General features: G+C 38.2%; 1 protein-coding gene across 1 annotated transcript in view; it reads left to right on the top strand.

Moving 5' to 3' along the window:
- Positions 1–334: 334 nt before the first annotated feature.
- The window catches only part of FAM171B (family with sequence similarity 171 member B), a 71154-nt gene continuing 46165 nt past the window's right edge, over positions 335–25323 (top strand). The window contains exon 1 of the mRNA XM_032755200.2: positions 335–720. Coding sequence (XP_032611091.1) covers positions 486–720 — 235 coding nt within the window. The 5' untranslated portion in view covers positions 335–485. The remainder of the gene's footprint in view (positions 721–25323) is intronic.

Below are 25323 nucleotides of genomic sequence, written 5' to 3'. Positions count from 1 at the left end.
CGTTATGTGCTGGATGGGGGTAATCAATATACCACCTTCTCTGCTACTTTGGGCTCAGGTGGAGGGAATTTTATTCCACTCTCTGCAAATCTTCCCGGTGCCTCAGTGGGAAGCGGAGGCTGTGAGCGTCTACTAGCTCCCAGAAGGCCTCCCCTTTCTCTTTCCCCTAGGGCCCTCCACCCGGGCTGCAGCCCCAGCATCCGCGTCCTCTCGGAGCAGCCTGGCCCCAGGTGGCTGCGGGGCGCGGGACCGCGGGGCCCGGCTCGCCCCTCCCCGCGCGTCACATGCGCGAGGATGCGAACTCCCCTTCCCTCCTCCTCCGCCCCCTCCGCCTCTCGGGCCTCTTCCTCCTCCCGGTGAGGGAGTGCTTGGCAGATTGCGCGAGGGGGAGCGAGCGAGCGGGCGCTGCCGGGAGCCCGCAGCCCTGGCGCCCGCCGCCGCCCGGAGCCCCGCAATATGCCGCCGCGGCCCTCTGGCTCTCGGCCATGGCGAGGCTCTGCCGGCGTGTCCCTTGTACCCTGCTTCTCGGCCTGGCCGCGGTGCTGCTGAAGGCGCGGCTGGTCCCGGCGGCAGCCAGAGCGGAACTCAGCCGCTCCGACCTCAGCCTCATCCAACAGCAGCAGCAGCAGCAGCAACAACAACAACAGCAAAAGCAGCTGGAGGAGGCTGAGGAGGAGAGGCCAGAGGTGCCTGGGGCAACCTCCACCTTGACGGTTCCAGGTAGGTCCTGGCTGCCCAGCTCGGTCTTTCAGTCTCGGCCGGCGATCTCTTAGGGCCTCGCCGTCTTCCTCGCCCCTTCCCTAGCCATTCCCATCCTCGTTCGTTCCTGTCACCATCCCTCCCGATCTCTCTCCCCAGACTGGCTGCCCAGCCTTTGGTCCCTTGATCTGGTGTCGGGAATCTGCCCTTCGGGTAACGAGCTTTCTGGGCAGCTCAGAGCACTGCGGCGGGTTGGAGAGGGGTCGGGAAGGCGGGGGGTGGGTGATTGCCTGGATTGATGATCTTTTTCTTTTCCCTCCCTTCTTCCTGAATTCTACCTTCCGCCCTGGGAATGACTGTACACACACACACACACACACACACACACCCCGTTCTTAAATCCCTTAAGCATTTTGTTCTCTATCCTTTTCTCTCCTAGAGACTGAGAAATCTTGCCATGGACACCCACACACCCCTTTTCACCATTTCTCCATGCCTGCTATATTTAAATTTAGCCACGAAGAGAGAAATCTTTTTTATTATTTATTTCTCTTTCTCCTTACCCCAAGAAGGGTTTAAGGGTTCATCTTATCGCAAAGAATGCGTTTAGTACAATAAGATGAAGCAAAACAAAATAGGAGTTTGTAATTGAAGGAAAGGGAAAAGGAGAGGGGGACACATAAGGTGAAGTCTGGAGTGGTATTAGTACAGCAAAAGCCTATCCCTGGAGAGGGAAATCTCCTTACTTGTTAGTAGAACTTAAATGAGGCAGATTCTTGACACTGTTCAATGAAGGTGTAGAAATATGGCTGTAGTATAGGTCGCTATAACAGTTCCACAGTTCCTTCCTCTTTCCCCCCATTAAAGCTCCATCGGTAAGCAAATAGCTGGATTATCCATGTATATTGCATCTTCCTACCCCGCAACCCACTTCGCTTCCTGGCTGTAGATTCTGTCTGCTATTTGGAAAGAAAGCCTCCAATTTTCTGGCACGAGGGCTTAGGTTTTGTGAAACCAAAGTGAATTTTATTATGACGTTTGTTTTTGTTTTAAAATCCTGCCTTGTAACACTATATGAGTGCTGAAAATCAGATTTTAAAGAGTGGAATCAGCATCACATTTTGTATTGCTTGCTCATCATCAAAAAGCAGTACACAGGCATGCCAGCTGCGATTCATGACACAGCCAGGATGATTTAATTTATCAGAGTGCTCTGAGCATAGGATGAAATCACCAAAGTGTTCAGGAAAGCATGTGTTTCTGACACCCCCTTAAACCAATTAATAACACTCAAGTGTGGCTAAAAGTCTTGAAAGGTATACAGTGTATGGTGGTTTTCCTACCCAGCTTTTAATAACTGAAAGTGATAATATGGTTTGGGTGAGGCTGCTGTTAGACATACTGTTCTCTAAAGTTAAGGAAATTGGATATATCAGATTGATTGGCCTCATTAATAGAGATATTTCATAAATTCACTATGAAGCAGAAGTCTGGGAGAGTGTTGGTGGGTTTTATGGTTTGCAGTATATTTTATTTCAATGTACGTTTCAGGAATATTAAATGAGTTTTGACTACTATAATATATATATGTTGTGATTAGGGTTATGAATAACTGCAATAATATGAAACCTGAATCCAGCATGCAAATTAAAATGTTTGCTTTCTGATATTTGTGAGGGAATATTCTGAAAAAGATGATTGTCTGGGAAATTAGCAGTTTTTGTTTTATTTACCTATTAGATTGAGATAAAGGAACCACACTCTTCAATAGATCAAACTAGAACCTGAAAAGTAACCTATGATGATTCTTCTTCCTCAAAAACTCTAATTACCCAAGCCAGTGGCAAACAAGGGAGTAATTCAATTGACTGCTGTTTTAGTTATTGGAATATTGAGTCTTATAATGCAACACAGCTTATAGACAAATGAAGTTAAAATATTCCTTTGAATGCATTGTGATCTCTCCATTGAACTGGTCTTCCTGTTTCAACCTTTGTTTCCCTACTGCCTGTTCTCACACAGCTAGGGATCTTTTAAAAAAAAAAACATTAGGGTCATTTCTGCTCACACTGCTCCAATGGCTTCCCGTCTCTCTCATACTAGATGCCCAGATTGTGAAAATGGCCTACCAAGGTCTAGATCCTTTGTATCCTCCTTTTCCTCCAGTCTCCTTTAGCCCTTACCCTAACTCGCTCCACTGTAGCCACACTAGCTCTATTTTCTTTAGCTTGCAAGTGGACCCAAGTGTTTGGCCTTTGCACTTGCCATTTTCTCTGCCTGGAATTCTGGAACTTCACATTTTTCAGGTTTGCTCAAGTGTCTCAGTAACTGACAGACCTTTTCCTGGCCAGGTGTTTAAAATAGTAATCTGCACATTCTTTTTGCTCTTACCCAGATTAGTTCTCCTCCATGGTACTCATTATTCTCAGCTGTTCTAATAAGCCTGTTTTTCCCTTGATAGAACATAAGCTCCGTGAAAGCATGGACTTTGTTTTGTTCACTGCTATATTTCTAGTATCTCGAAGAGCACCTGGTTGGTACCCATAGACATTCAACCATTTGTTAAATGGATAGATGGATGGATGGATGGATGGATGGATGGATGGATGAATGAATTCACTTTCTCAGCATTTGTTCTTCTTCATTGGAGAAATTCTCCATTGGAGTTTAGCGGGGGACTTATAAAAATAAATGTTATCTAGGAAAATTTGTAAGTAGAAGTTATAAAGTATGTAAATTTTGGATCTTTAATTTTAGTTAATTTCAGTGTTTATCTTATGCTGACTACAGAAAACTGATTGATAGCTGTACTCGGGCCTACTTATTAGGTTCTGTCAAGAATTTTGGGGTTTTTTTTGAGACAGGGTTGAGTGCATTGGCGTGATCATGGCTCAACTCAGTCTCAACCTCCTGGGCACAGCCTCCTGAATAGCTGAACCACAGGTGCATGCCACTGCGCCCAGCTAATTTTTAATATTTTTATTTTTTGTAGAGATAGGGTCCTGCTTTGTTGCCCAGGCTAGCCTCAAACTCTGGAACTCTGGGCTCAAGCAATCCTCCCACCTCAGCCTCCCAAAATGTTGGGTTTACAAGCATGAACCGTAATGTAATTCTTTACCTGAGTATACTTAATCTTCTTATGACCTAGGAGGATTTTAACATATATACCTTTAAATAGCTGTGATTGAGCTTGTGTTCATTCTTTACCACTGTATGATGCTTCTGATTCTTTGGATGTACTATACGAAAAACTGTAGGACTTTTCTCAGTCAAAATTTAGAAAACAAATATGACACATTCAATGACTGATATATGACTAAGCCTTATCAGTCCATAGTAGAGAAACTCTCCATTGCCCTTGCTTAGTATTCTCTGGATTTTATTATTCTAAAAATTTATGTCTCTTTGTATTGCTGGGAAACAAGAAAGCAAGATTAAAAAAAAACTTGAATGTGAAAATTTTTTAAAAATCAGATTTAAAAAAGTACATTTCCATTTTCTCATTAACTTATAAAAACACCATCTTCAGAGAGCAGTGAAAATAAAGACTAAGGTTGGTATCCATCAAATCAATTTTTTTCTCCAGTGTATACAACAGCTCTTATTTCTCCATCTGTACCAGTATTTGTTAGAAATAAATATTTGAGGGCCCTGAGAAGAATTAATCTGGGGGCTAGTGGTAGTTGGGACAACCATATTATATTCATTCTGATGGCCCATTAGATGGGAGGCATGCTGGGGTTGGGGGAGAGAGGAGCTGAGGAAAAATAATGAGCTCCATTTAAAATTCTCCATGTGAAGCAGAGGCACAGGGGATCTCCAGGGATCATAGAAATGTCTTTTCAGTACAGAGAAAGCTTCTTGAGAGGCATATTTTCATGGTGTGAAAATTTTTGATTGCATATTTCAGTGATATCTATTTTTAAACTTTTTATTTTACAAGATGTTAAATATATAGAAAGTAAACAGGATAGTGTAATAAAAGCCTATACCTGTCACCCAGCTTTAACAATGGTCAAAATTCTGCCATTGTTTTTTCACCCATAATTCTCCCTGTTTCCACTACATGGGATTTGTTTTTAATTTTTAATTTTTATGGGAACATAGTAGGTGTGTATATTTATGGGCTACATGAGATATTTTGATACAGGCATAAAATGTATAATTATCACATCAGGGTAAACATTTATCATTTGTGTTACAAACATTCCAGTTATACTTTCAGTTATGTTAAAATGTACAATAAGTTATTGTTTACTATATTTACCCTGTTGTGCTCTCAAGTAGTAGATCTTATTCGTTCTACCTGACTATATTTTTATACTCATTAACCATCCCCACTTCTTCCCCACTCCCAATACCCTTCCCAGACTCTGGTAACCATCATTCTAATCTCTATCTCCATGAGTTTAATGGTTTTACATTTTAGTTCCCACAAATGAGTGAGAATATGCAAAGTGTGTCTGTGCCTGGCTTATTTTACTTAATGTCCTCCTGCTCCATTTATGTTGCTGCAAATGAGAGGATCTGATCCTTGTTAATGGTTGAATAGTACTCCATTGTGTATATGTATCACATTTGCTTTATCCACTATCTGTTAATGGACACTTAGGTTGCTTCCAAATCTTGGTGATTGTGAATAGTGCTGCAATAAACATGGCAGTACAGATATCCCTTCAATATACTGACCGGCTTTCTTTTGGGTATATACCTAACAGCTGTATTGCTGGGTCATATGGTACCTCTATTTTTAGTTTTTTGAGGAACCTCCTACTGTTCTCCATAGTGGTTGTACTAATTTACATTCCCACCAGCTGTGTACAAGGGTTTCTTTTTCTCCACATCCTCATCATCATTTCTTATTGCCTGTCTTTGGATAAAAGCCATTTTAACTGGGATGAGATGAGATCTCACTGTAGTTTTGATTTGCATTTCTCTGATGATCAGTGATGTTGAGCACCTTTTCATATACCTGTTTGCCATTTGTATGTTTTCTTTTGAGAAATGTCTATGCAGATCTTTTGCCTACTTTTACATAGGATTATTGGATTTTTTGCCTATTGAATTGTTTGAGTTCCTTATATATTCTGGTTATGAATCCCTTGTCAGATGGATAGTTGGCAGATACTTTCTCCCATTCTATGGGTTATCTCTTCACTTTGTTGATTGTTTCCTTGGCTCTGCAGATGCTTTTGATGTGATCCCATTTATCCATTTTTGCTTTGGTTGCCTGTGCTTGTAGGGTATTACTCAATAAATCTTTGTGCAGACCAATGTCCTGGAAAATTTCCCCAGTGTTTTTTTGTGGTAGTTTCATAGTTTGAGGTCTTAGATTTAAATCTTTAATCCATTTTGATTTGATTTTTGTATATGGTGAGGGATAGGGGTCTAGTTTTATTCTTCTGCATAAGGATATCCAGTTTTCCCAGCACTATTTATTGAATAGACTGTCCTTTCCCTAATGTATGTTCTTGGCAACTTGGTTGAAAATGAGTTCACTGTAGATGAATAGATTTATTTTTGGGTTCTCTGTTCTGTTCCATTGGTCTCTTTGTCTGTTTTTATGCCAGTTACAATGCTGTTTTGGTTACTATGGCTCCGCAGTATAATTTCAAGTTAGGTAATTTGATTTCTCCAATTTTGTATTTTTTTTTAGCTCAGGATGGCTTTGGCTATTTGGAGCCTTTTGTGGTTCCATGTAAATTTTAGGTTATTTTTTTCTATTTCTGTGAAGTATGCCATTGGTATTTTGATAGAGATTCCATTGAATCTGTAAACTGCTTCTGGTAGTATGGACTGGGTTTTTTTTTTCTTAATAGGTCCTTTTAGAGGTAAAATGTACATATGTGAAATGTACATATTTTAGTGTACACTCTTGACAAATAGATATGCCCATGTAAACATCACCCTATTGAGATATAGATGTTTATATCACCTTAGAAAGTTTCTTCATATCCCCTTCCCAGGCAACTCCTGTCCCTCACCTGGAGACGTCTGATGTGTTGATTTCATTTTCATCATAGATTAATTTTGCATTTTATAGAACTTCACAAAATGGAATCTATAGCGTGTGTCCAGCTTCTTCAGCTTAGTATAATTCCCACAGATTTTATTCATTTTGTAGCACATTTAGTAGTTTATTCCTTTTTATTGCTGAATAGTATTTCATTGTATGAATTACCATAGATTAGTTTATTGATTCTTCTGTTGAGGGGTATTTGGGTTGTTCCCAGTTTTAGCTGTTCTAAATGAAGCTGCTATATTCTTATACAAATCTTTGTGTGAATATGTTTTCATATCTGTTGGATAAATGCCTAGGAGTGGAATTGCTTGGCCAACTGATACACTTTTGCAGTAAAAAATGTTTTTGTTCCCCAATATTCTATGTAGCAGGAACTTACCTCTCTTAAGATGATTACTTTAAAAATAATGAAATTTAATGTGTAGTATTACTGTATACTTTTTCTTAAAATAATTTAAACTTCTTTTTAACTTTTTTTTCATACGGATTCTTGCTCTGTTGCCCAGGCTGGAGTGTAGTGGCACAGTCTCAGCACACTGCAACCTCCGCCTCCCAGGCTCAAGTGTTTCTCCTCCCTTAACCTCCTAAGTAGCTTGGATTACAAGTGCCTGCCACCATGTCTGGCTAAGTTTTGTATTTTTTTTAGTAGAGACGGGGTTTCACCATGTTGAACAAGCTGTTCTCGAACTCCTGACCTCAGGTGATCTGCCCACCTCAGCCTCCCAAAATGCTAGGATTACAGATGTGAGCTACCACACCTGGCTAACTTTATTTTTTAATTGTATGTATTATATTATAACAACATGATATTTTAATAGGCTTATACATAGTGAAATAGTTAACTATAGTCAAGCAAATTAACATATCCACCCTCTCACGTAGTTACCTTTTTTGGTGTGGTAACAACACCAAAACCTACTCTCACCAAATTTCCAGTATACAGTACAATATTCTAACTATAGCCCTCATGCTGTACCTCAGGTCTTTAGACTTACTCATCTTACATATCTGCTACTTTGTACTTTTTGTCCTACATCCCACCATTTTCTCTTGCCCTTGGTAGCCACTTAAATCTCCCATCCATGAAAGCACTTATTTACTTACTTTTTTCTGTTCCAGGAATTTGAAAAATCAATAGGAAAAGTGGGATTCGAAATTAACCAAGTAATCATGCCTCAAAGGCCATATTCCCAGATGGGGTAATTATGATTTCTTTCCAGGATTTTAATAACCAAAAGGAGTTATTTCTTGGTGTTGATAACAGGTTGAAAAACATATGCCATTGTGTTGAATTTGAGTCCAGTTTGTTTTAGTAGCAGTTTTATAGTGTTCTTAATGTAAGTGGAAACTGTACCAATTATTTTTCTGAAACAAAGCTCTTCCCCCAAGTATATAAATATTGAACTTGATTCTCTTTCAATGTTCTGTCTGACTAGGTTAGCCTGGTATTGTTGTCATTCATTTACTTGGCTTAGTGTAATGTTTCTTAATTTCCTTTTGTCTAAGTTGCCTTAGCTAGGAAATGGATACACTATTTTCCATTTGCTATTGGTAAAGTTTGCTTTGAAATACTTACCTGGAAGAGTCTAAAACCATGAAAGGTATGTGTGGTAGTGAAATGCAGTCCTGCATTATTGAACAACAAGGACATTTTCTGAGAAATGCGTCATTGGGTGATTTTGTCATTCTGTGAACATCATAGAGTGTACTTACACAAGCCTAAGCGGTACAGCCGACTACACACCTATTCTGTATAGTATAGCCTATCACTCCTAGGCAACAAATCTGTACAGCATGTGACTATACTGAATACTGTAGGCACTTGTAACACAATTTTAAGTACTTGTGTATCTAAACATAGAAAAGGCAAAGTAAAAATGGTATTATACTCTTATGGGACCACCATTGTCATATATGTGGTCTGTTGACCAAAACATTAATTGCTATATAACTGTGTGAGTGTAAGAAAACAGCTCTGTTTGCTTTGAAGATTCTGTTTGGAGATGCCTCTTAATTGGCGATTTGCATCAGCACAATTCACATGTCCAAGACATATCAGATTCTGTGCCATTTAATTTATTTTATTTTGTGATTGTTCGTGTCACAATGACTAGGCTGTATTTTTACATACTTGTTAGTAATGTTTGTGAATATAAGGCCAGTTTATTTGGGCCTAAAATGAGTGAGTGATTCAGAGTGCCATTTCAGGTAGGGCAGCGAGTGTCAGGGAAATGGTAATCACTTTCCATCATTATTAATGTGTCAAATATGCCTCAGGGACCTAGTGAACCAGAACTGTAACATGCCTCAGTAATGTATTACTCTTCAAACCTTGAGTTAATAATGCCAAAGTTCTCCATATTAAGGTTCTATATCTTACACCAAAAGTAAGATTTAAAATTAATATCATTTATATGTGACATTTCAATTTCGATTTAATATGCTTTTTTTTTCCTCAAGCAGATTTCTATATCATAATAATTTAGGGAATAATCTAAAATTTAAGTAAATATTTGCCAGTATAATCACTTCTTGTTCAGTTTTGTTCCTGTTCAGTAAAGAAATATCATTTATAAATTGTATAATATATATGTGTATATATATATATGTATACACACACAAGATCTCACTCTGTCCCCCAGGCTGGAGTGCAGCGGTGCAGTCTCAGCTCACTGCAACCTCCACCTCCTGGGTTCAAGCGATTCTCATGCCTCAGCCTCCCAAATAGCTGGGATTACAGGCATTAGCCACTGTGCCCAGACAAATTATGTATTTTTAATTCACTTGTTAGCTCTGCTGAAATGTAGAACATTTACTTGGCTAAACCAACAGCAATTCGTATGCTAGCTGGGCTTTACGTGAGCAGTTGACCAGTCAACCGGTAGAAATGTTCAGCTTCAACTCATAGCTCATGCTGTGAGGACCCTGAGCTCCAAAGACATTATAAAATTCCATATCCTTTGTCCTTTCTAAAATAAAATAAAACCAGTGTTCATGCTTTTATTCCCACTGACCTATTCCTCTGCTTTTTAATAATAGGAACACGACACAAACAGAAACAGGATGGGTAGGTAGGTGATTTGTTTTTCCTAATGGATTAGCTATAACCAGGAGGTAGCGACAGCAGATGTCCTGGAGTTTGTGACCCATTCCACTCTTGCCTCCTTTCTTGTGTTTTGGGAAAGGGTAAAAATTAAGATGTCAAATTATGGCTCAGTATAATTAAATGAATTATGTTTCTTTAAAACTTGAAACATGCTGCTAATGTTCTTTGACATTTGCATGAGTAGGGTTTGTTTATAAATGTCTGGGTGACTGAAACAAGATTACCAGAAAAATATCCATTTACTGTAAGAATGAAATAGATGAAGAACATGCTTTTGTGTAAGGGGAAAAAATATCACCAAAATAATGGGCATAGTAGAATTTATTTAACTATTTAAGTAAAATGAACCATTCATGGATCAATGATAAGGGTGTGTCATGCAAGGGATTATGGTTAATTCAGTTTGTATATCTGAAGTTAAAAAACCCATTTACTTATTTATATTTAAATGAACTGGTACTTTCAAAGTATTTGTATTTAAAGACAAATAACTTCTCTTCATAAAATAAGTACTTCCTGAAGTATATTTTTCAATATATTTGTGCTGTTTGATTCTGGAGGTTTAGCAGAAAAGCTATGACTTAATACTTCTAAAAATTTCACTTTCTTTATATTAATCAGATTTTGACTATAAACATTATTGTTATAGTATTGTATGAAACAACTAATCTGATCTAATGCTATTTACAATAAAGCAATGCCTAATATTGATTAAAATATGTAATATATTTTTTTTAAAAAGTATTCCCTTCCCAGGTTATACTAATATCTATGCTTTATATTAAACTTTCTTGGAATCATAGGCTCTTAGAACTAGAATGAGGTAGAAATGACTTTCTCTTATGTTCTTTGCACTGGCAGTGTTTGAAAAGTGTAAGACATGAGCTAGAAACTCTTGAAAGACATTCTTTTAAGGTAGACACCCTTAAAATAAATTTTTCATTTTTCATTCCAGTGTGGTAACACTGGAAGTTACAAAGTCTGATAAAACTGTTAGTTAAAGAAAATTTGCTGCTTTCCTTCATAGCAAGTTTGACAAAGGTTGAGCGTGTTCATAATCTAAAACTTTCACTACCAACTGCTTCAAGTTTGGGAATCAGAGGAGTCAGAAAAATGCGTATTTTAAAATTGCTTCTGCACCGTAGTATAATATTTCAAATAGGAGAGAAGCCTATGCACCAATAAAGCTTGGCAAATGTAGGATGTAAAGATGTTGGAAGTGAAGACTTTGGAGGCTCAAGAGAAGAGAGAGGGAGTCAGTTAAGTCAACAGTCTGTGGAGGAGGAAGGGCATCCCAAGTAGTGAATCTTTTTTCCCCCATGTATATGTAAAGGACTCTCATTCCTTTATACTTTATTGATGCAGAAAAGGCAAGCCCCAAAGTGGGGCTTAGCCTGTGAAGGTTCTTGGCTTCGCCCAGGAAGGAATTCAGTGGTGAGTCAGTGGTAGAGTAGAAGACAGCAGCTTGATTAAACCATCAGTGTTACAGCTCCTATGGTGTTATAACTTCGTGACTGCTCCTGCAGCACAGGGCTACCCCATAGGCAGAGAGTAGCAGCTCTGGGCAGTTTTGCAGTCATATTTATACTTACTTTTAACTACATATACATTAAAGGATGGTTTGTGCAGAGATTTCTAGGGAAGAGGTAGTAGCTTTTGGGTTATTGGGTCTTTGCCATGGAAAGGGGCGGTAACTCCGGGTTGTTGCCATGGCGCACTGGTGGGCATGTCTTATGGAAAGCTGCTTCTGCCGTGCATGTTCTAGCTAGTCCTCTGTTTGGTCTGGTGTCTGAGTCCTGCCTCCTACCTCATGGCAACGCACAGGTTCTAGCGACCCAATAGAAGGGTGTAGGGCGTTCCTGGGAACCCTGAAATTAATTAGACAATCTGCAATTATCTAATGTTCAATGTGCTTTGAGATTTTCAAAGGCATCTCTGACCCCTGAAAGGGGTCAGAAAACCTACCATGGTTAATTAAGCCTTTGTAAGTGGACTCAGTAAGAGAACAAAGGTAACATTCAGACTCAAATAACATTTAGACTAAAAAAAAATTGTGTTTTCTTAACATGTGAAGGTTTTTTGTTGTTATTGTGCAGATATGATGGGTAAAGTAAAATTAGCAAGCATGACAGCCATATAACCAATCCAACCAGAAGGCTCTAAACCCTTAAAAGATGTGATTGCTTAGAATGCACGTATCTCAGTCACTTCTTTCAGCATTAGTTTCTCTATTCTGTTGGTGCAATGGCTGCCAATATGTAATAAATATCTTCTGATAAATCGCATGACTTGGAATTGATTCATATCTAGCTTTTGTTATATAATAAACAGGTGGGATACCTTATACCTGAAAAAACCCTTTATTCAGAATTCGTTGGCAGTAAATCCAGAAACTCTGCATTTTGGCTTATGGCTCTTCCACTGAAAGATAGTCACTGAGATTGAGTTAATCTTAATATGGGCTCTGATGATTTTACAGTCATCTAATCCTTCCAGGCCTGATTATAAACCTCAATCAGTTTTAGCAGATGAGGGCTTACCCTGGTTGTTAGTAATTCCCAAAGAAGGCATTTATAAAAACCTAAACCTTTTCCTCTCTCCTGAGATAAGTATTAATCTTTGGTCTCTAAGCTGTTTTGGGGTCAAAATAGTAATTTCAGTCTTGAGTGATTTAAATCTGTAATTTAACTTGCTATTTTTATCACCAGTGCTGTTCCAGGCTTTTAGAATTAATATCATCTCTAAATTCAGTGAAACCCATATTTTTCTTTTTTTGATTCACACTTCTCATGATATCATTAATAACTGATTACATTGGAAATGCAAGAGACTATGAAGAGTGAATGGCAGAGAGAATTTCTGTACTTTGAGCACTAGCTGTATCTTACAGAATTTATCTTTCACTTGGAAATCCAAAGGGAGAAATTTGTATCTCAGCACATTCTGATGTTCCAAAGATAAATAATAGCATGTGTTGAGTTTGGAAAGCTGCAGCTTTAGAGAACAAGCTAGGGCATAGAAATGAAGGTGAAAAAGATATAGACCCCCCTGACAAATCCCAGTCCTGTTGTGGTGATTGTGCTTTCTGTTTATAAGCAGTGGCTTAAAGATCAGGACGCTATGCAGTGACTGTACATGGGCCCATCATGGCTCTAACAACCTTGGCCCAATATACTCCCCTTTCTTCTTTATCAATACTCCTTATCAATAGTACAGTAGAAAGTCTATAACTCAAATAATTTGTTCTCTAATAATTACATTATATTGAAAATTATATATTAATATTATAATCATAATATTTGAAACTAATATACAGGTCATTAAAATATCCTTACATTCCAAAACATGAAAGTAGAAACAAAATTTATTTTTCTGTTTAACATTCTGTGACTGTCTTCTCAGCCTCCTCTCCCGAGGTGGTCATATCCACTCCAGTTGCTTTAAATATTGTCTATATTCTAAGACTCCCCAGAGCTCACTCCTGAATATATCTACCAATTATTTTGATATCTTTATGTGGATATATCACAGGTATCAGAGTTTAATAATAAAACTAGACTTTTGATTTCCTACCATGCCAGCCAAAATAAATATTTCCTTCCTCATTGTTACTAAAAACCAATAAAGTGCTCCAGCAGCCAGTGAGTGAGAGTAGTTGGTGCTGTGCTTGATACCAGCTCTACACTCCTCTTCATCTATCAGCAAACTCCATTTAGGAGTCTACTGTCTAAATAGATTCCTCATCTGTTAATTTTTCCCCATCTTTACTGCCTCTCTTCTAGCTCAGGTTACTCTTAGCACTAGCTCATATTAGCACATCAACCGGCCTCCTTATGTCCATTCTTGATGCTCTGAAATCCAAACTCCACATTGAAGCCTCGGGGATCGTTCCCCACCCTGCCCTTCTATGCTGATTACTATACTGATTATTTTTAAGTACACATGAGTTACATTGAGAACCAAGTCAAAAATCGTAATGTGACCTGTAAGGCTTTACATGATTCTCTACTGCAGTCTCAACTCCAGCTTCTTTCCCACTTCATCACTGCTCCAGTTCTCTGTACCTCGAGTGACAGGTTTTGTGCCTCAGTGCCTTAACACAGCTTGTTTCTCTGTTTTTAACACTACCCACATCCAACACAGGCAGTGCCCATCCGCCACCCCAATCACCTGGATAATTACATTCAAACTTCAGATATTAGCTTAAATACCACTTTTTTTAAAAAAAGGTTTTTCATTGACTTTCCTGTCTGAGCTAGGTTCCTCTGTTGTGCCCTCTCAGAGGCACCTCCTACTTGTGAAAGGTCTGTAATTAATTGGTGGCTAGGCATCTGTTCCATATTTCCATATTTATCTTTTCCTTTAGTTTGGAAGCCAGATCAGGCCAGGTGCAATAATTGATTTGCTTGGGGCTATATCCCTGTATAAATATTTATTGAATGAATAAATGAAGGTCTCCATATAGATAATTATTTGGGTAATTGAATATGTTCTTTCATTCACATGCTTGAGCTGGCTTCTCCAGAGTATATAAGAAAAGGATCTTATGTAGGGAAAAGGCTGTAGGACCTTAAGACTGAAGTGGTCAAAGTATACAGGTTTTGGAAGAAGAGCAATACCTGCTTTGAAAAGCAAAATTTGGCGTTTATGCAAATTTAACACATCATATGCCAGTTTATCCATGGGGTTTGTGAGAATATACAAGATTCCTACAAGACTGATTTTACTATTTTTTTTTCTTTTTGAACAAAATTCATTGAATGTCTATTTGCCAGATACCATGCCAAATATATAGAAATAAAATACATTGTCACTGCTTGCAGAGAACACTCACTTGGGACATAGATAAAAAGACCACACATAATAATAGTGTGATAAGTATATTTGAGGTGTGTATAGGCTACTGTGGAGACAGGTTTGGGGGAAAGTAATTTGGCCTGAGTTTCCCAGAAGAAAGCACACTTAAAGTGAGTCTCGAAATTATGTAGAAAGGAAGAAAAAGGAAATTATTTCAATTTTTGACTGAGATCTATTTTATCTTTCTGTGACAATAATAAAGTGGCAGACTTAAGCTCTGACATATTAACAATTATATTAAGTATCAGTGATCCAAATGCAGCACTTAAATTACAGATTGGAAGACTGGACAAAAACCAACCAACCAAAAGAAACATAACCCAACAATACGCTGTCTAAAGGAAACTACTTCAAATATCACGATATACTTAGGTTGAAAGTAAAAGGATGGAAAAAGATACACCACGTATATTAAGCCATTCTTGCACTGCTGTAAGTACCTGAGACTTGGTAATTTTTAAGAAAGGAGGTTTAATTGGCTCATCGTTCTACAGGCTGTACAGGAAATATAGCAGCATCTGCTTCTGAGGAGGCCTCAGGGAGCTTCCAATCATAGTAGAAGGCAAAGAGGGAGCAGGCTCATCACATAGAGGAAGAAGGACTGAAAGAGAGTGAGTGGGAGGTGCCACTTTTAAGCGACCAGATCTTGTGAGTACTGACTATTGCAAGGACAGCACCAAGGGCATGGTGCTAAACCATTCATGAGAAATCTGCCCCCATGATCCAGTCACCTCCCACCAAACCCCATCTCCAACACTGAGGATTACATTTCAACAAGGATTACATTTGGGCAGGGACACACATCCAAACTTCATCAAGTAGTCTCTAGAATTTTACATTTTATTTCCTATTTTTAGGGCTTATCATTCCCTATTAGAAAATAAAAATAAATACAGCTTCTTCCATAGTGCCCACATTTCTTGAAGAAACCAGACTGGTAATGCATCTTCCTTTCTTTTTTTTTTTTTTTTTTGAGACGGAGTCTCTCTCTGTCACCCAGGCTGGAGTGCAGTGGCGCGATCTCGGCTCACTGCAAGCTCCGCCTCCCGGGTTCACGCCATTCTCCTGCCTCAGCCTCTCCGAGTAGCTGGGACTACAGGCGCCCGCCACCACGCCCGGCTAATTTTTTTGTATTTTTAGTAGAGACGGGGTTTCACCGTGGTCTCGATCTCCTGACCTCGTGATCCGCCCGCCTCGGCCTCCCAAAGTGATGGGATTACAAGTGTGAGCCACCGCGCCCAGCCGCATCTTCCTTTCTTAAATAAGGAAACTGAATTCAGAATTCAAACATAGGCCCCATTTCCATCAATTTATTGGGATCTACTATGAGCTAGCAATTGGTACTTTTTGCCTTTACATTGATATATAATAGAAATACTTTCCCCTGCCACAAAAACAGTGGGAGTGCTACCATCTTACCCAGATTGTGCTGTTTTCTGAACATGTCAATCCTCAACACAAATACAACACAGACCAGTTGTGTGTTGATGTCTCCTATAACCTCTCTTTCCCACCTGCACCAGCCTCCTGGCCGTTTCCCCCAATGTATCATGAAACGACTTCTCTTCTTTCCCCTTCAGTGACCTCAAATTTCATTTCCACACCCCACCACAAGGCAGTGAGGGATTTAAAATATATTATGTTAATTATTGTGGTTGCAATATCTAAATTGAGACTTTTAAAAAATGTAATTGCATATAGCAGTTGCCTGGGCTTCTGTTAAATTGGAAAGTTCATGAAAACTAATAAATATCAAGAATTTTAAATATTCATGAAATTTTCTTTTTTTCAGGTTAGCCTAGAGATGCACTCATAGCAAGAGGCCACTTAGCTGGAAATTACTGAAGCAGAAAAAAGGGCATCACATTTATTTTAAGCTATATGCATTGATGTATTTTGTGGATACAATTGAAGTTTGTTCTTATCACATAAAGCACCTGTCATGCAGTTTTTGCACTTTTCAAAATCCCTGAAATTCTGTAACTGTTCCAGGCTGGGGGAACTGAGACACTGAGACAGGTGGCTTAAGAGGAGAAGCATATGGGCTGACTATGGCTGTTCTCCCTCGGGCTCTAGCCCAGTGTTCTCAGGGTACTTGTGTGGTGTGTTGTCTTTTTGGGCTTTTACAGACTAAGCGGGAGATTATGCCACTTGCATCACCATTCAGAGTGTGAATTGTGAAGAGGCAACGTATAAATCTGTTTAACGAAAGGTACTGTCTTAACGGAACAGATTTGCTTCCTCTTTAGACCTTATTTATTTCCATCATTTCTATACTCATCCAATTTGGAGGGCATGGAATCTTCGTTGATTCTGTCTTCTTCTTCTTTTTTAAGTGTCCAATGACAGTGTTTTTAGTATCTGTTCCTGCTGTTTGATTTTTATGGCCACTTTCCCTGTCTAGGCCCCAGCACCATCTGCTTGGATGATTACATCTGTTAGGGCTCCTCATTTTTTCTTCCCTCTAACTCAAACCATACCCTTGCTGCATGCATCTTGCTGAAACATTGTTGTCTTTCCTAAATTTTCATTTAAATTTGAAGTTTCCATGAGGCTTCTGCCTCCAATTGTTTATAATGAATACTTTGAAATATACTGAAACATTGGAATTGGGTAATGAATATCCATATGCCCTCCACCAAGATACAACTGTTGTTAAAATTTCATATTTGCTTTATCTGTATTACTGTCTTTCCACACACACACACACACACACACACAATATTGCAGAACCGACTGAAGCTTACTTATATACACCAGGAGTTTTCATCTCTAAAAGCTTCAGGATGCCTTTCTTAAGATCTGGTTAATTTTCAGTGTACAAGTCATACTTTTTAAAAAACAAATGGTAATGGTAAAACAATTATTAAAAACTTTTAAATGAGTGATGTAAAAATGAGGAAAAAGTATAGAATTTCAAGTAATGAATGAATAAATGAATCTTATAGACTGGTCTGTGGCCAAAAGAAGGTTTAATTTGGCCTGTTTTATTTGTGCAAATACCATACTTTATTTATATTAATATTATATGTAAGTCCAAGTGTTGTATGAAGGTAACAATTTAGCTACATACTCTCTTCCAGGCTTTCCATTTATTTTGTTCTTTGGTCATTTCCTACCAACCTGGAGTCATTTTCCATTGGTCAACTCTGCTCTTTGGCTGTAACTTTTATGGTGAATGTATACAGCATTGGCTGTCTGCTACTTCTTCCCAAGTTTATTCTGATTATACCACCATCATCCTTCCATATTTGATGATGGAAATGGTAAGATGTAAAAACGGAGTTGTCATCTGCCACAGTCCCCACCCTGAGGAGAAAACCAGCCAGGCTATTAATGGAAGGGATGAAGCCAGTACACAGAAATGGAGTTCCTGGTTCCAGTCATTCCCAAGATCTGGATGGATAGTTAACTTCCCCTGGCCTGCTTATATAACCCTTCCTTGTATTCCATGACTTAATAAAATTTTTTTTTTCTTTGGCTTCAGCAAATTCTGGTTGGATTTCCATAACTTTAAACAAAAAGTCTTAACTAACTCTATATATTATTTCTCACACTAAGCCCTAACTTCAAGCAAATTTTAAATCTGTTGACACTTTTCTCTCATTGGCACTGCCCTACCTCTTTTATATTCCAAACTCCAGCAGAAACCAACTTAGCTGTGCTTTCTCCATGAGGCTTTTTGGTCCGTGATTATCTTTATCTAACTGTATCACTTATAATCTCTATTTGGTGAGTCAATATTTGATAATATGTCATTTTAAATTAGTTTCTAATTGTTTCTGGTGTGTTTATCTTGTCTTTCTCTTGAGCTTATAAATTTCTTTAAGGCATAGGTACTGTATTCACCCATTTTATGTCCCAGAATGCCTTGTGCTCAGTAAGTGCTCTATAAAAGCATGTTGGTTCATAATATGTTATGAATATATATATTAAGGGAAGTATCTGAGGAATTAAGTATCTTTTGTTGTTTATGTATTTGCTCCCAAAATGTTCAGGATAATTTAAACAATATTTACTTGACTTGTTATTATCTTCCTTTTTTTTGCTAATTTTCCTAGAGTTTTATAATGTTTAATTATCTAAGTGCATTGCTATGCAACATAATCTCTCATTCTGCCTTTTTCTTTGTGCCCATAGTATGTCCCAACATATGTTTTTTGTTTTGTTTTTTTTTTTGAGACGGAGTCTCGCTCTGTCACCCAGGCTGGAGTGCAGTGGCGTGATCTTGGCTCACTGCAAGCTCCACCTCCCGGGTTCACGCCATTCTCCTGCCTCAGCCTCTCCGAGTAGCTGGGACTACAGGCGCCTGCCACCACGCCCGGCTAATTTTTTTGTATTTTTAGTAGAGACGGGGTTTCACCGTGGTCTCGATCTCCTGACCTCGTGATCCGCCCGCCTCGGCCTCCCAAAGTGCTGGGATTACAAGCGTGAGCCACCACGCCCGGCCCCAACATATGTTTAAATGGGACTAATGGATAGTTGTCTGTCTCCTTGTGAGAGTAAGCTCCATGGACTGTATCTCTTTGTTCTTCTGCTCTATCCTCATGCCTCTCACAGTGCTAGACACATAATAGGTATTCCAACATTCTTTTTCATTAAAAAATATTTAAGATACATGAGTTTGGGGTAAATGCTGATGGTGTTAAAATGAATGGGAAGATGATGACTTGAGTAATACTGTAAGATGCTTTGAGTTGGAGAACTGTCAATCATATTAATATACTGAAGTACAATTCTTAAACCTGGGGTACTTTTTAGAGTCACTTTCTTTCCCTGTTCTGTACTTTTGTTTCTTTCCATTTCTGCCTTTATTTTTGTCTCTTATTAGCACTGAGTTTTGTCACTTTTTGGGCCGTGATGATAACCTTATGCCTTCTCACTCCTGCTCACATTCTTTTTCTCACTTTTGTTTATTTGTTCACTTCACAGTACTAATTTAAATGTCCTTGGATTCTGTCTTCCCAACATGAATCCCTTTTTTTCTCCTCAAAATACTGCCCAAGGGCCTCTGACTTATAAAAACACATTTCTAAATCTATATTGCAAACAAGTACATTTAATTATTCACTCTTCAATAATTATCAAATGAAAGTTCTATTTTCCACAAATAGCATAACAAATGAGGGCAATCAATCAACTGCTTTTTGGTACTTAAAAAAACTGGGTGACCAGCTAAACCTCAGTTCATGGTTGTGATGTTGGACAAGAAAGACCTTGGTGAGTTTGAGACTTGAAGGAGGGCCTGTGCAGCTGCCCTGGAGAGCATGAAGTGAGAGGGTGGTGGTCTGAAGGGTGGTTAAGGGAGGTGGGACTCAGGGATGGTCAGGGTTCTGTGCATTCACACGGGCATCTGCCATTCATGTAACCAGTAGGACTCATTCTAGGGCTGCATGGTTTGGTGGCTAGAGCATGGACTTTAGTGTGATGACAACTGTAGTTTAAAATCTATTCTTCCCCTTCTGGGGGGTGATCTTGGGGAAACTCATTAAACTTCCTCTGGGATAGAATTACACCCTTTAGAGTTATTGTAAGTATTAGAGATAATATGTGTAAAATACCTAATTCGAAAGATACTTATCAATAATTATTAGAGATTACTTTTAGTAAATTAAATTAGAAGTACAAACCTTTTATTTCATTGATTTATATACTATTAGTAAGGGTTGAATAGGTAGGGAGAGAGAAAAGGTATATACCCATTTTATAACTTTCTAATAAATGAGGCCAGATTTGTTTTTTAATGAAAACAAATTGTGCTTCCTGTAAATTCACTTTAAAAAGTACATATGATCGCTTCTTGGCCTTTTGGCTAAGATCAAGTGTAAAAAGTACATATGTTTCTGTAGTAAGAAGTATTAAAGCATATCGTGCAATAAAATTACTGGTTTTCTTTTAAAACAACCTAGAAACAATATTGTCTTTGGAACATTATGTAAAGTAAGAAAGCAAGAAAAATATATTTGAAAGCCAAAAATCAGTGAAGTATTCATCTGAGCTTTGACTTTTCACTATTGTTGATGCTTTTTGTTTTGAATTTAAACAATAGTTTTTATTCTTCTGTTCAGAAAATCTTAACATGAGCTAGAATATTCCCAGCATACTAATAAGCCAACAAGTACTGGCTGTGGTCCCGTGGAAAACTTTTTATTGAAAAGATAATGTTCTTCTTTATGCGAAAAACAAGAATATTTTACAGCTTTCTTTTTCCTTTGCTAGCCTTGGCATTGTGTTGGACAGTGTGACTTTCAACAGTCTTTTTAGAATTCTGCTGCGGAGCAGATGAAATCTTGTTGTTTTTTTTTTTTTTAATACTTACCTCAAAGGAGTAGTAAATTATGTTTGTCTCTAGTATTGCAGTTACCGCTCCACAACAGAGAAGGGCATTAACATTTTAATGGAGGCAGCAGATTGATTAATATATTGATTAGATCTGGAAGATTGTGTTCTGTGAAATTTGAGGCTGGTTGAGTTCTCAAATTGGTAGGGCATTTCCATCTAAATAGTTAAAAAATATTCTAATGTTAACAATATTCACAAGTAAAATAACACTTTGTGACTTTTGTTAAAAGATGAGATGAAAGTAACTACACATTAAGAGAAAAGTGTCTGGAAATTATTTACTATTTATTCTCTGTCTACAAGTAGGAAGCAGAAGAAAGTCATGAATTATAAAGGCCAAACAGGATCCATCAGGAGTTTACTAAAAATTCTTAGTCATGATATAAATTGTGTCCAAATTAAAGTAATACATCAAATGAAAGTTTAGAATTGGTGGGACAAAAATCAGAGTGTTATTTAGGAATTATTTTTAGTCCACTTTGGTTGTAACTGAAAATAAAGGATTCAGTCACGTTAAAATGATCTTTTTTCTCTGTGCTTCCAGAGCCTAGCTAATGGCAGGAAGGCATCACCCCTGGACTTGTATTGAGTTCACAGTAATTGCTTCCTGAATAGTTAGGCCGATGGATAAATGTTTGCTTCTTGATCAGTTAGGTGGAACTGATTGACAAGCGTGGCAAAGGCTAATAAGGCAGCTGTGTCTAGATAGCCAGCTAAATAAAAGATTTGAAGATTGCTCAGTTCTTAACCCAAAGCAGTTTGTGTTATTCTCTCAGGCTTTGTCAGAAGAGCAAGATTTAGAAAAATTTACTTCAGAGGTGGTAATTCCTTAAAGTCTATAACATCCAATAATTTAAAAAATATGATATGCTGAACTGCAAAATAGAAAATTATTCAATAGTCAAATAGAGAGATGGGCATAGACTACAACTCTCACATTCAGTACAACAAAGGCAGGTAAACATTTACTACGCCCAGAATCTCTTTGGCTTGCTTTTTGAAGGAACTGAGGGGTTTTGTGTGTGTGTGTGTTTTGTTTGTTTTGAGACTTGAGTTTTGCTCTGTCAACCAGGCTGAAGTGTAAGTGGCACAATCACAGCTCACTGCAGCCTCGACCTCCTGCACTCAAGCCATCCTCTCACCTCAGCCTCCCAAGTAGCTGGGACTACAGGCACACACCACCATGCCTGGCTAATTTTTAAATTTTTTGTAGAGACAGGGACTCATTATGTTGTGTAGGCTGGTCTTGAACTCCTGGGCTCAAGCAATCCTCAGGCCTCCTCCTCGCAGAATGTTAGGATTACAAGTATGAGCCACCACACCTAGCGGGGACTGATTTGGTTTCAAGGTACTGTGTATAGGCAGAGAGGACATAAACATAAAAATATAAGGTAGGATGTCATAATATACTCTGTTAACATTTAAAAGTGCTGTGGGAACTCAGGGAAGGAGAGACAAACTTTCAATTATAAAGGGACTGATTTCCCAACAATTTACTATGTAATTACCTGCTTTTTGATTACCATATTTTGATCGCCTACATAAAAGAGGGTGGCTGGAAAGTAATAGAAGTTTTCTTTGCTATTTGTCTCTAGATAGAAGTGTAGCTATTAGAATTTAAGCAGGAAATAGGAACTAAGATTCGGTTTGTATTTTTATATTCACATGTTCAGCATAGTAATGAATTCTTCCACTTCTATTTTGTTTTTATTTTTAAATGTTTAAGATTTCAAACATAGAAGCAAAGTCCATATGTAATGGGTACCCATGTGCTCACCACTGAGATTAATCAAATGTTAGCTTTTTGCTCTGTTTGCTTCACATTTGTCTCTCCCTCTTTTTAAAATCAGAAGTTTAAATTTAAATTGTTTTTTAGAGATAGTCTCGATCTGTCTCTCAAGCTGGAGGGCCCACTGCAGCCTCAAACTCCTGGGGTCAAGGGATCTTCCCACCTCAGCATCCTCAGTAGCTGGGACTATAGGTGTGCACCACCACACCCAGCTGATTTTTAAATGGTTTTGTAGAGATAATACTTCAGGACCAGTTACTGTTCTAAGCACATTGAGTATATTATTTTAGCAATCCTCTGATAACCCTGTGAGGTATATCTGTTAGGTGCTGTCATTGTCCTCATTTCATAGAATGAAATTCAGGCAGACAGGTAGTATAACTTGCCACGATGACATGGGTAGTGAGAGATGGAACTGGGATTAGAACCCTGTCTGTTTGGCTCTTAAAATAGACTATACAGCCTCTCTGGGAAAAGGGCCCATCCTTACTCATGAAGTCGGAACACATTTTTGAAAATAGTAGTGGTACTTGAAACAATTACTCTTCTTTTAAAAAATGTGAAGAAGAGAGCATGATTAAAAATAAAATAAAAATAAATATTTAAAACCTTAGTTTATGGGAATCTCTGAGCCCAAGAAATTGCATGAAAAATTTTTGTGTATTTATGAGTGCATGCTTTTCTTTGTTGGGGGCGCAGTTGAGATGGGAGTGAGGAGAGATCCATACATAAATAAGATTCTCAAAGGGATTAAAGAATTAGTGTTCTGGTATTAAGAGGAGAGATCTTTTACATGGAGTTACATCATTGAATCACCAAGATGGACTGACTTTAAAAGTTCATTTATGTTTCTTTCCAGGAGGACAGTAGATGAGTCTACTGTAATGGATGCTTCTGATCAGATGCCCCTCCCGCTTCTGTCTCCTCCCTTGCATTCTATGCTCTAGTCAGGCTTTGCTCTCTGCAGTTTCTGCCAGCTGCTATCTTAGGCCTCAGTATTTTTTGTCTCTCTGCCTGGAAGTCTCTTCTGTCTGGACAGCTTCTGCTTGCTAAGGTGAAGAGAGACTGTCTTTCTGGTGTTACCTTTCACTTCTATCAGGAATCTTTCTGGACTTTCCCAGTCTGGGCTTTGTGTCTTGCTGTGTGTTTCCAAAGCACATGACTTATTAATGCAAGCTTTCTTCATGCTCAGTTGTAATGACGTACGGATTTGTCTGCAACCTCCTGCTAGACTTTCCAGTCCTATGGAGTACGGTCTATTGCTATTTTGCTGTTTGGCTGATGGTCAGTGCCTATCACCTTGATTGACAATTATTAGGTGCTCAATAAATGTTATTATAAGTAAATGAATATTATTTCTGTTTACCTGGTTATTGAAACGGAAAAATCTCAGTATCATTTAAAATTTTCCCCATCTCAATATTGTGTCATTTGCCAGATCCGAAATGCTTTTGCTTCTGATTCTCCTTTGTCACTGCCTCTGCTCTAATTTTGCCTTTCTTTTCTTGCTCCTAAACTATTTCAATAGCTATATCTAGTTTCTGACTGTCTAAGGCCATTTTGCAAATTGCTCCCAGAGAGGTCTTTCTATACCAAAAAGGTCTTGTCACACACAGCTCAACCTTCCTTACATCAGCAGTGGAATGAAATCCAGTCATCTCCATTGTTCCCAGGCTTTTTTCTTGCTACAGCTGACTGTCATTCCCTCAACATGGCATTTATTTTTAAAAAACTTTTGTGCCTTTTCTCACGCTATTCCTTCTTTCTGATGTGCCCTTGACTCAACTGTAGGTTTTCAAATCTACTCTTTCAAATTCAGTTCAATTATCTTCTACTTGAAACTGTCCCATATTCCCTCATTTAGAATTAATATTTCCCTCTTCTCTATCTGTATAATACTTTGTTTGTATAATTTTGTATGCTTTTCCCATTAGATTTTGAATTAATTCAGGCTTGAAATTGGGGAATATTAAATATACTTACATACACATCTAACATAGCTAGCTACTAACTCAAAGAAGGTGTTGAATAAATAGAAGCTGTTATGCCGTATACTCCTACTGGACCTGGCATTTTACTTAATTCCTGGTCAGTATTCATGTTTACTGAGGCAAATTTAATTGATATCTTAAGTTTTACAAAATACTGAGATGCTACCTACGGACTTTTCTTTCGTATGAAATGTGTATTGCACATGTGTTGTGTCATATCTGCTTTTTCCTTTAAGATATTTCAATTTAATATTTTTCTTATTTTGCTTAAAATTTCCAGGCCTTCCTGGCAATATAGTTGCTATCTGCTAATGCTGTAGACTGCATCTCATTCATGCTGTGCTATTCATGCTGTGCTATTCTTTAAGGCACTCAATGTTCTCATAGCACCTGAATTTGTATTTACTGGTCAGGATTCCTTTCAGATGTTAAATTACAGGGAAAACCCTACAATTTACTAAGGTGTCAGAGAAACATTGGAGAAAATGCTCCATCTAATTCTGTTTAAATCTAACCA

Source organism: Hylobates moloch, unplaced genomic scaffold (genome assembly GCF_009828535.3).
Source record: "Hylobates moloch isolate HMO894 unplaced genomic scaffold, HMol_V3 SCAFFOLD_1, whole genome shotgun sequence".
Taxonomy (NCBI): domain Eukaryota; kingdom Metazoa; phylum Chordata; class Mammalia; order Primates; family Hylobatidae; genus Hylobates; species Hylobates moloch.
Note: the sequence above shows the minus strand (reverse complement) of the source record. Positions and strands in the feature narration are given on the sequence as shown.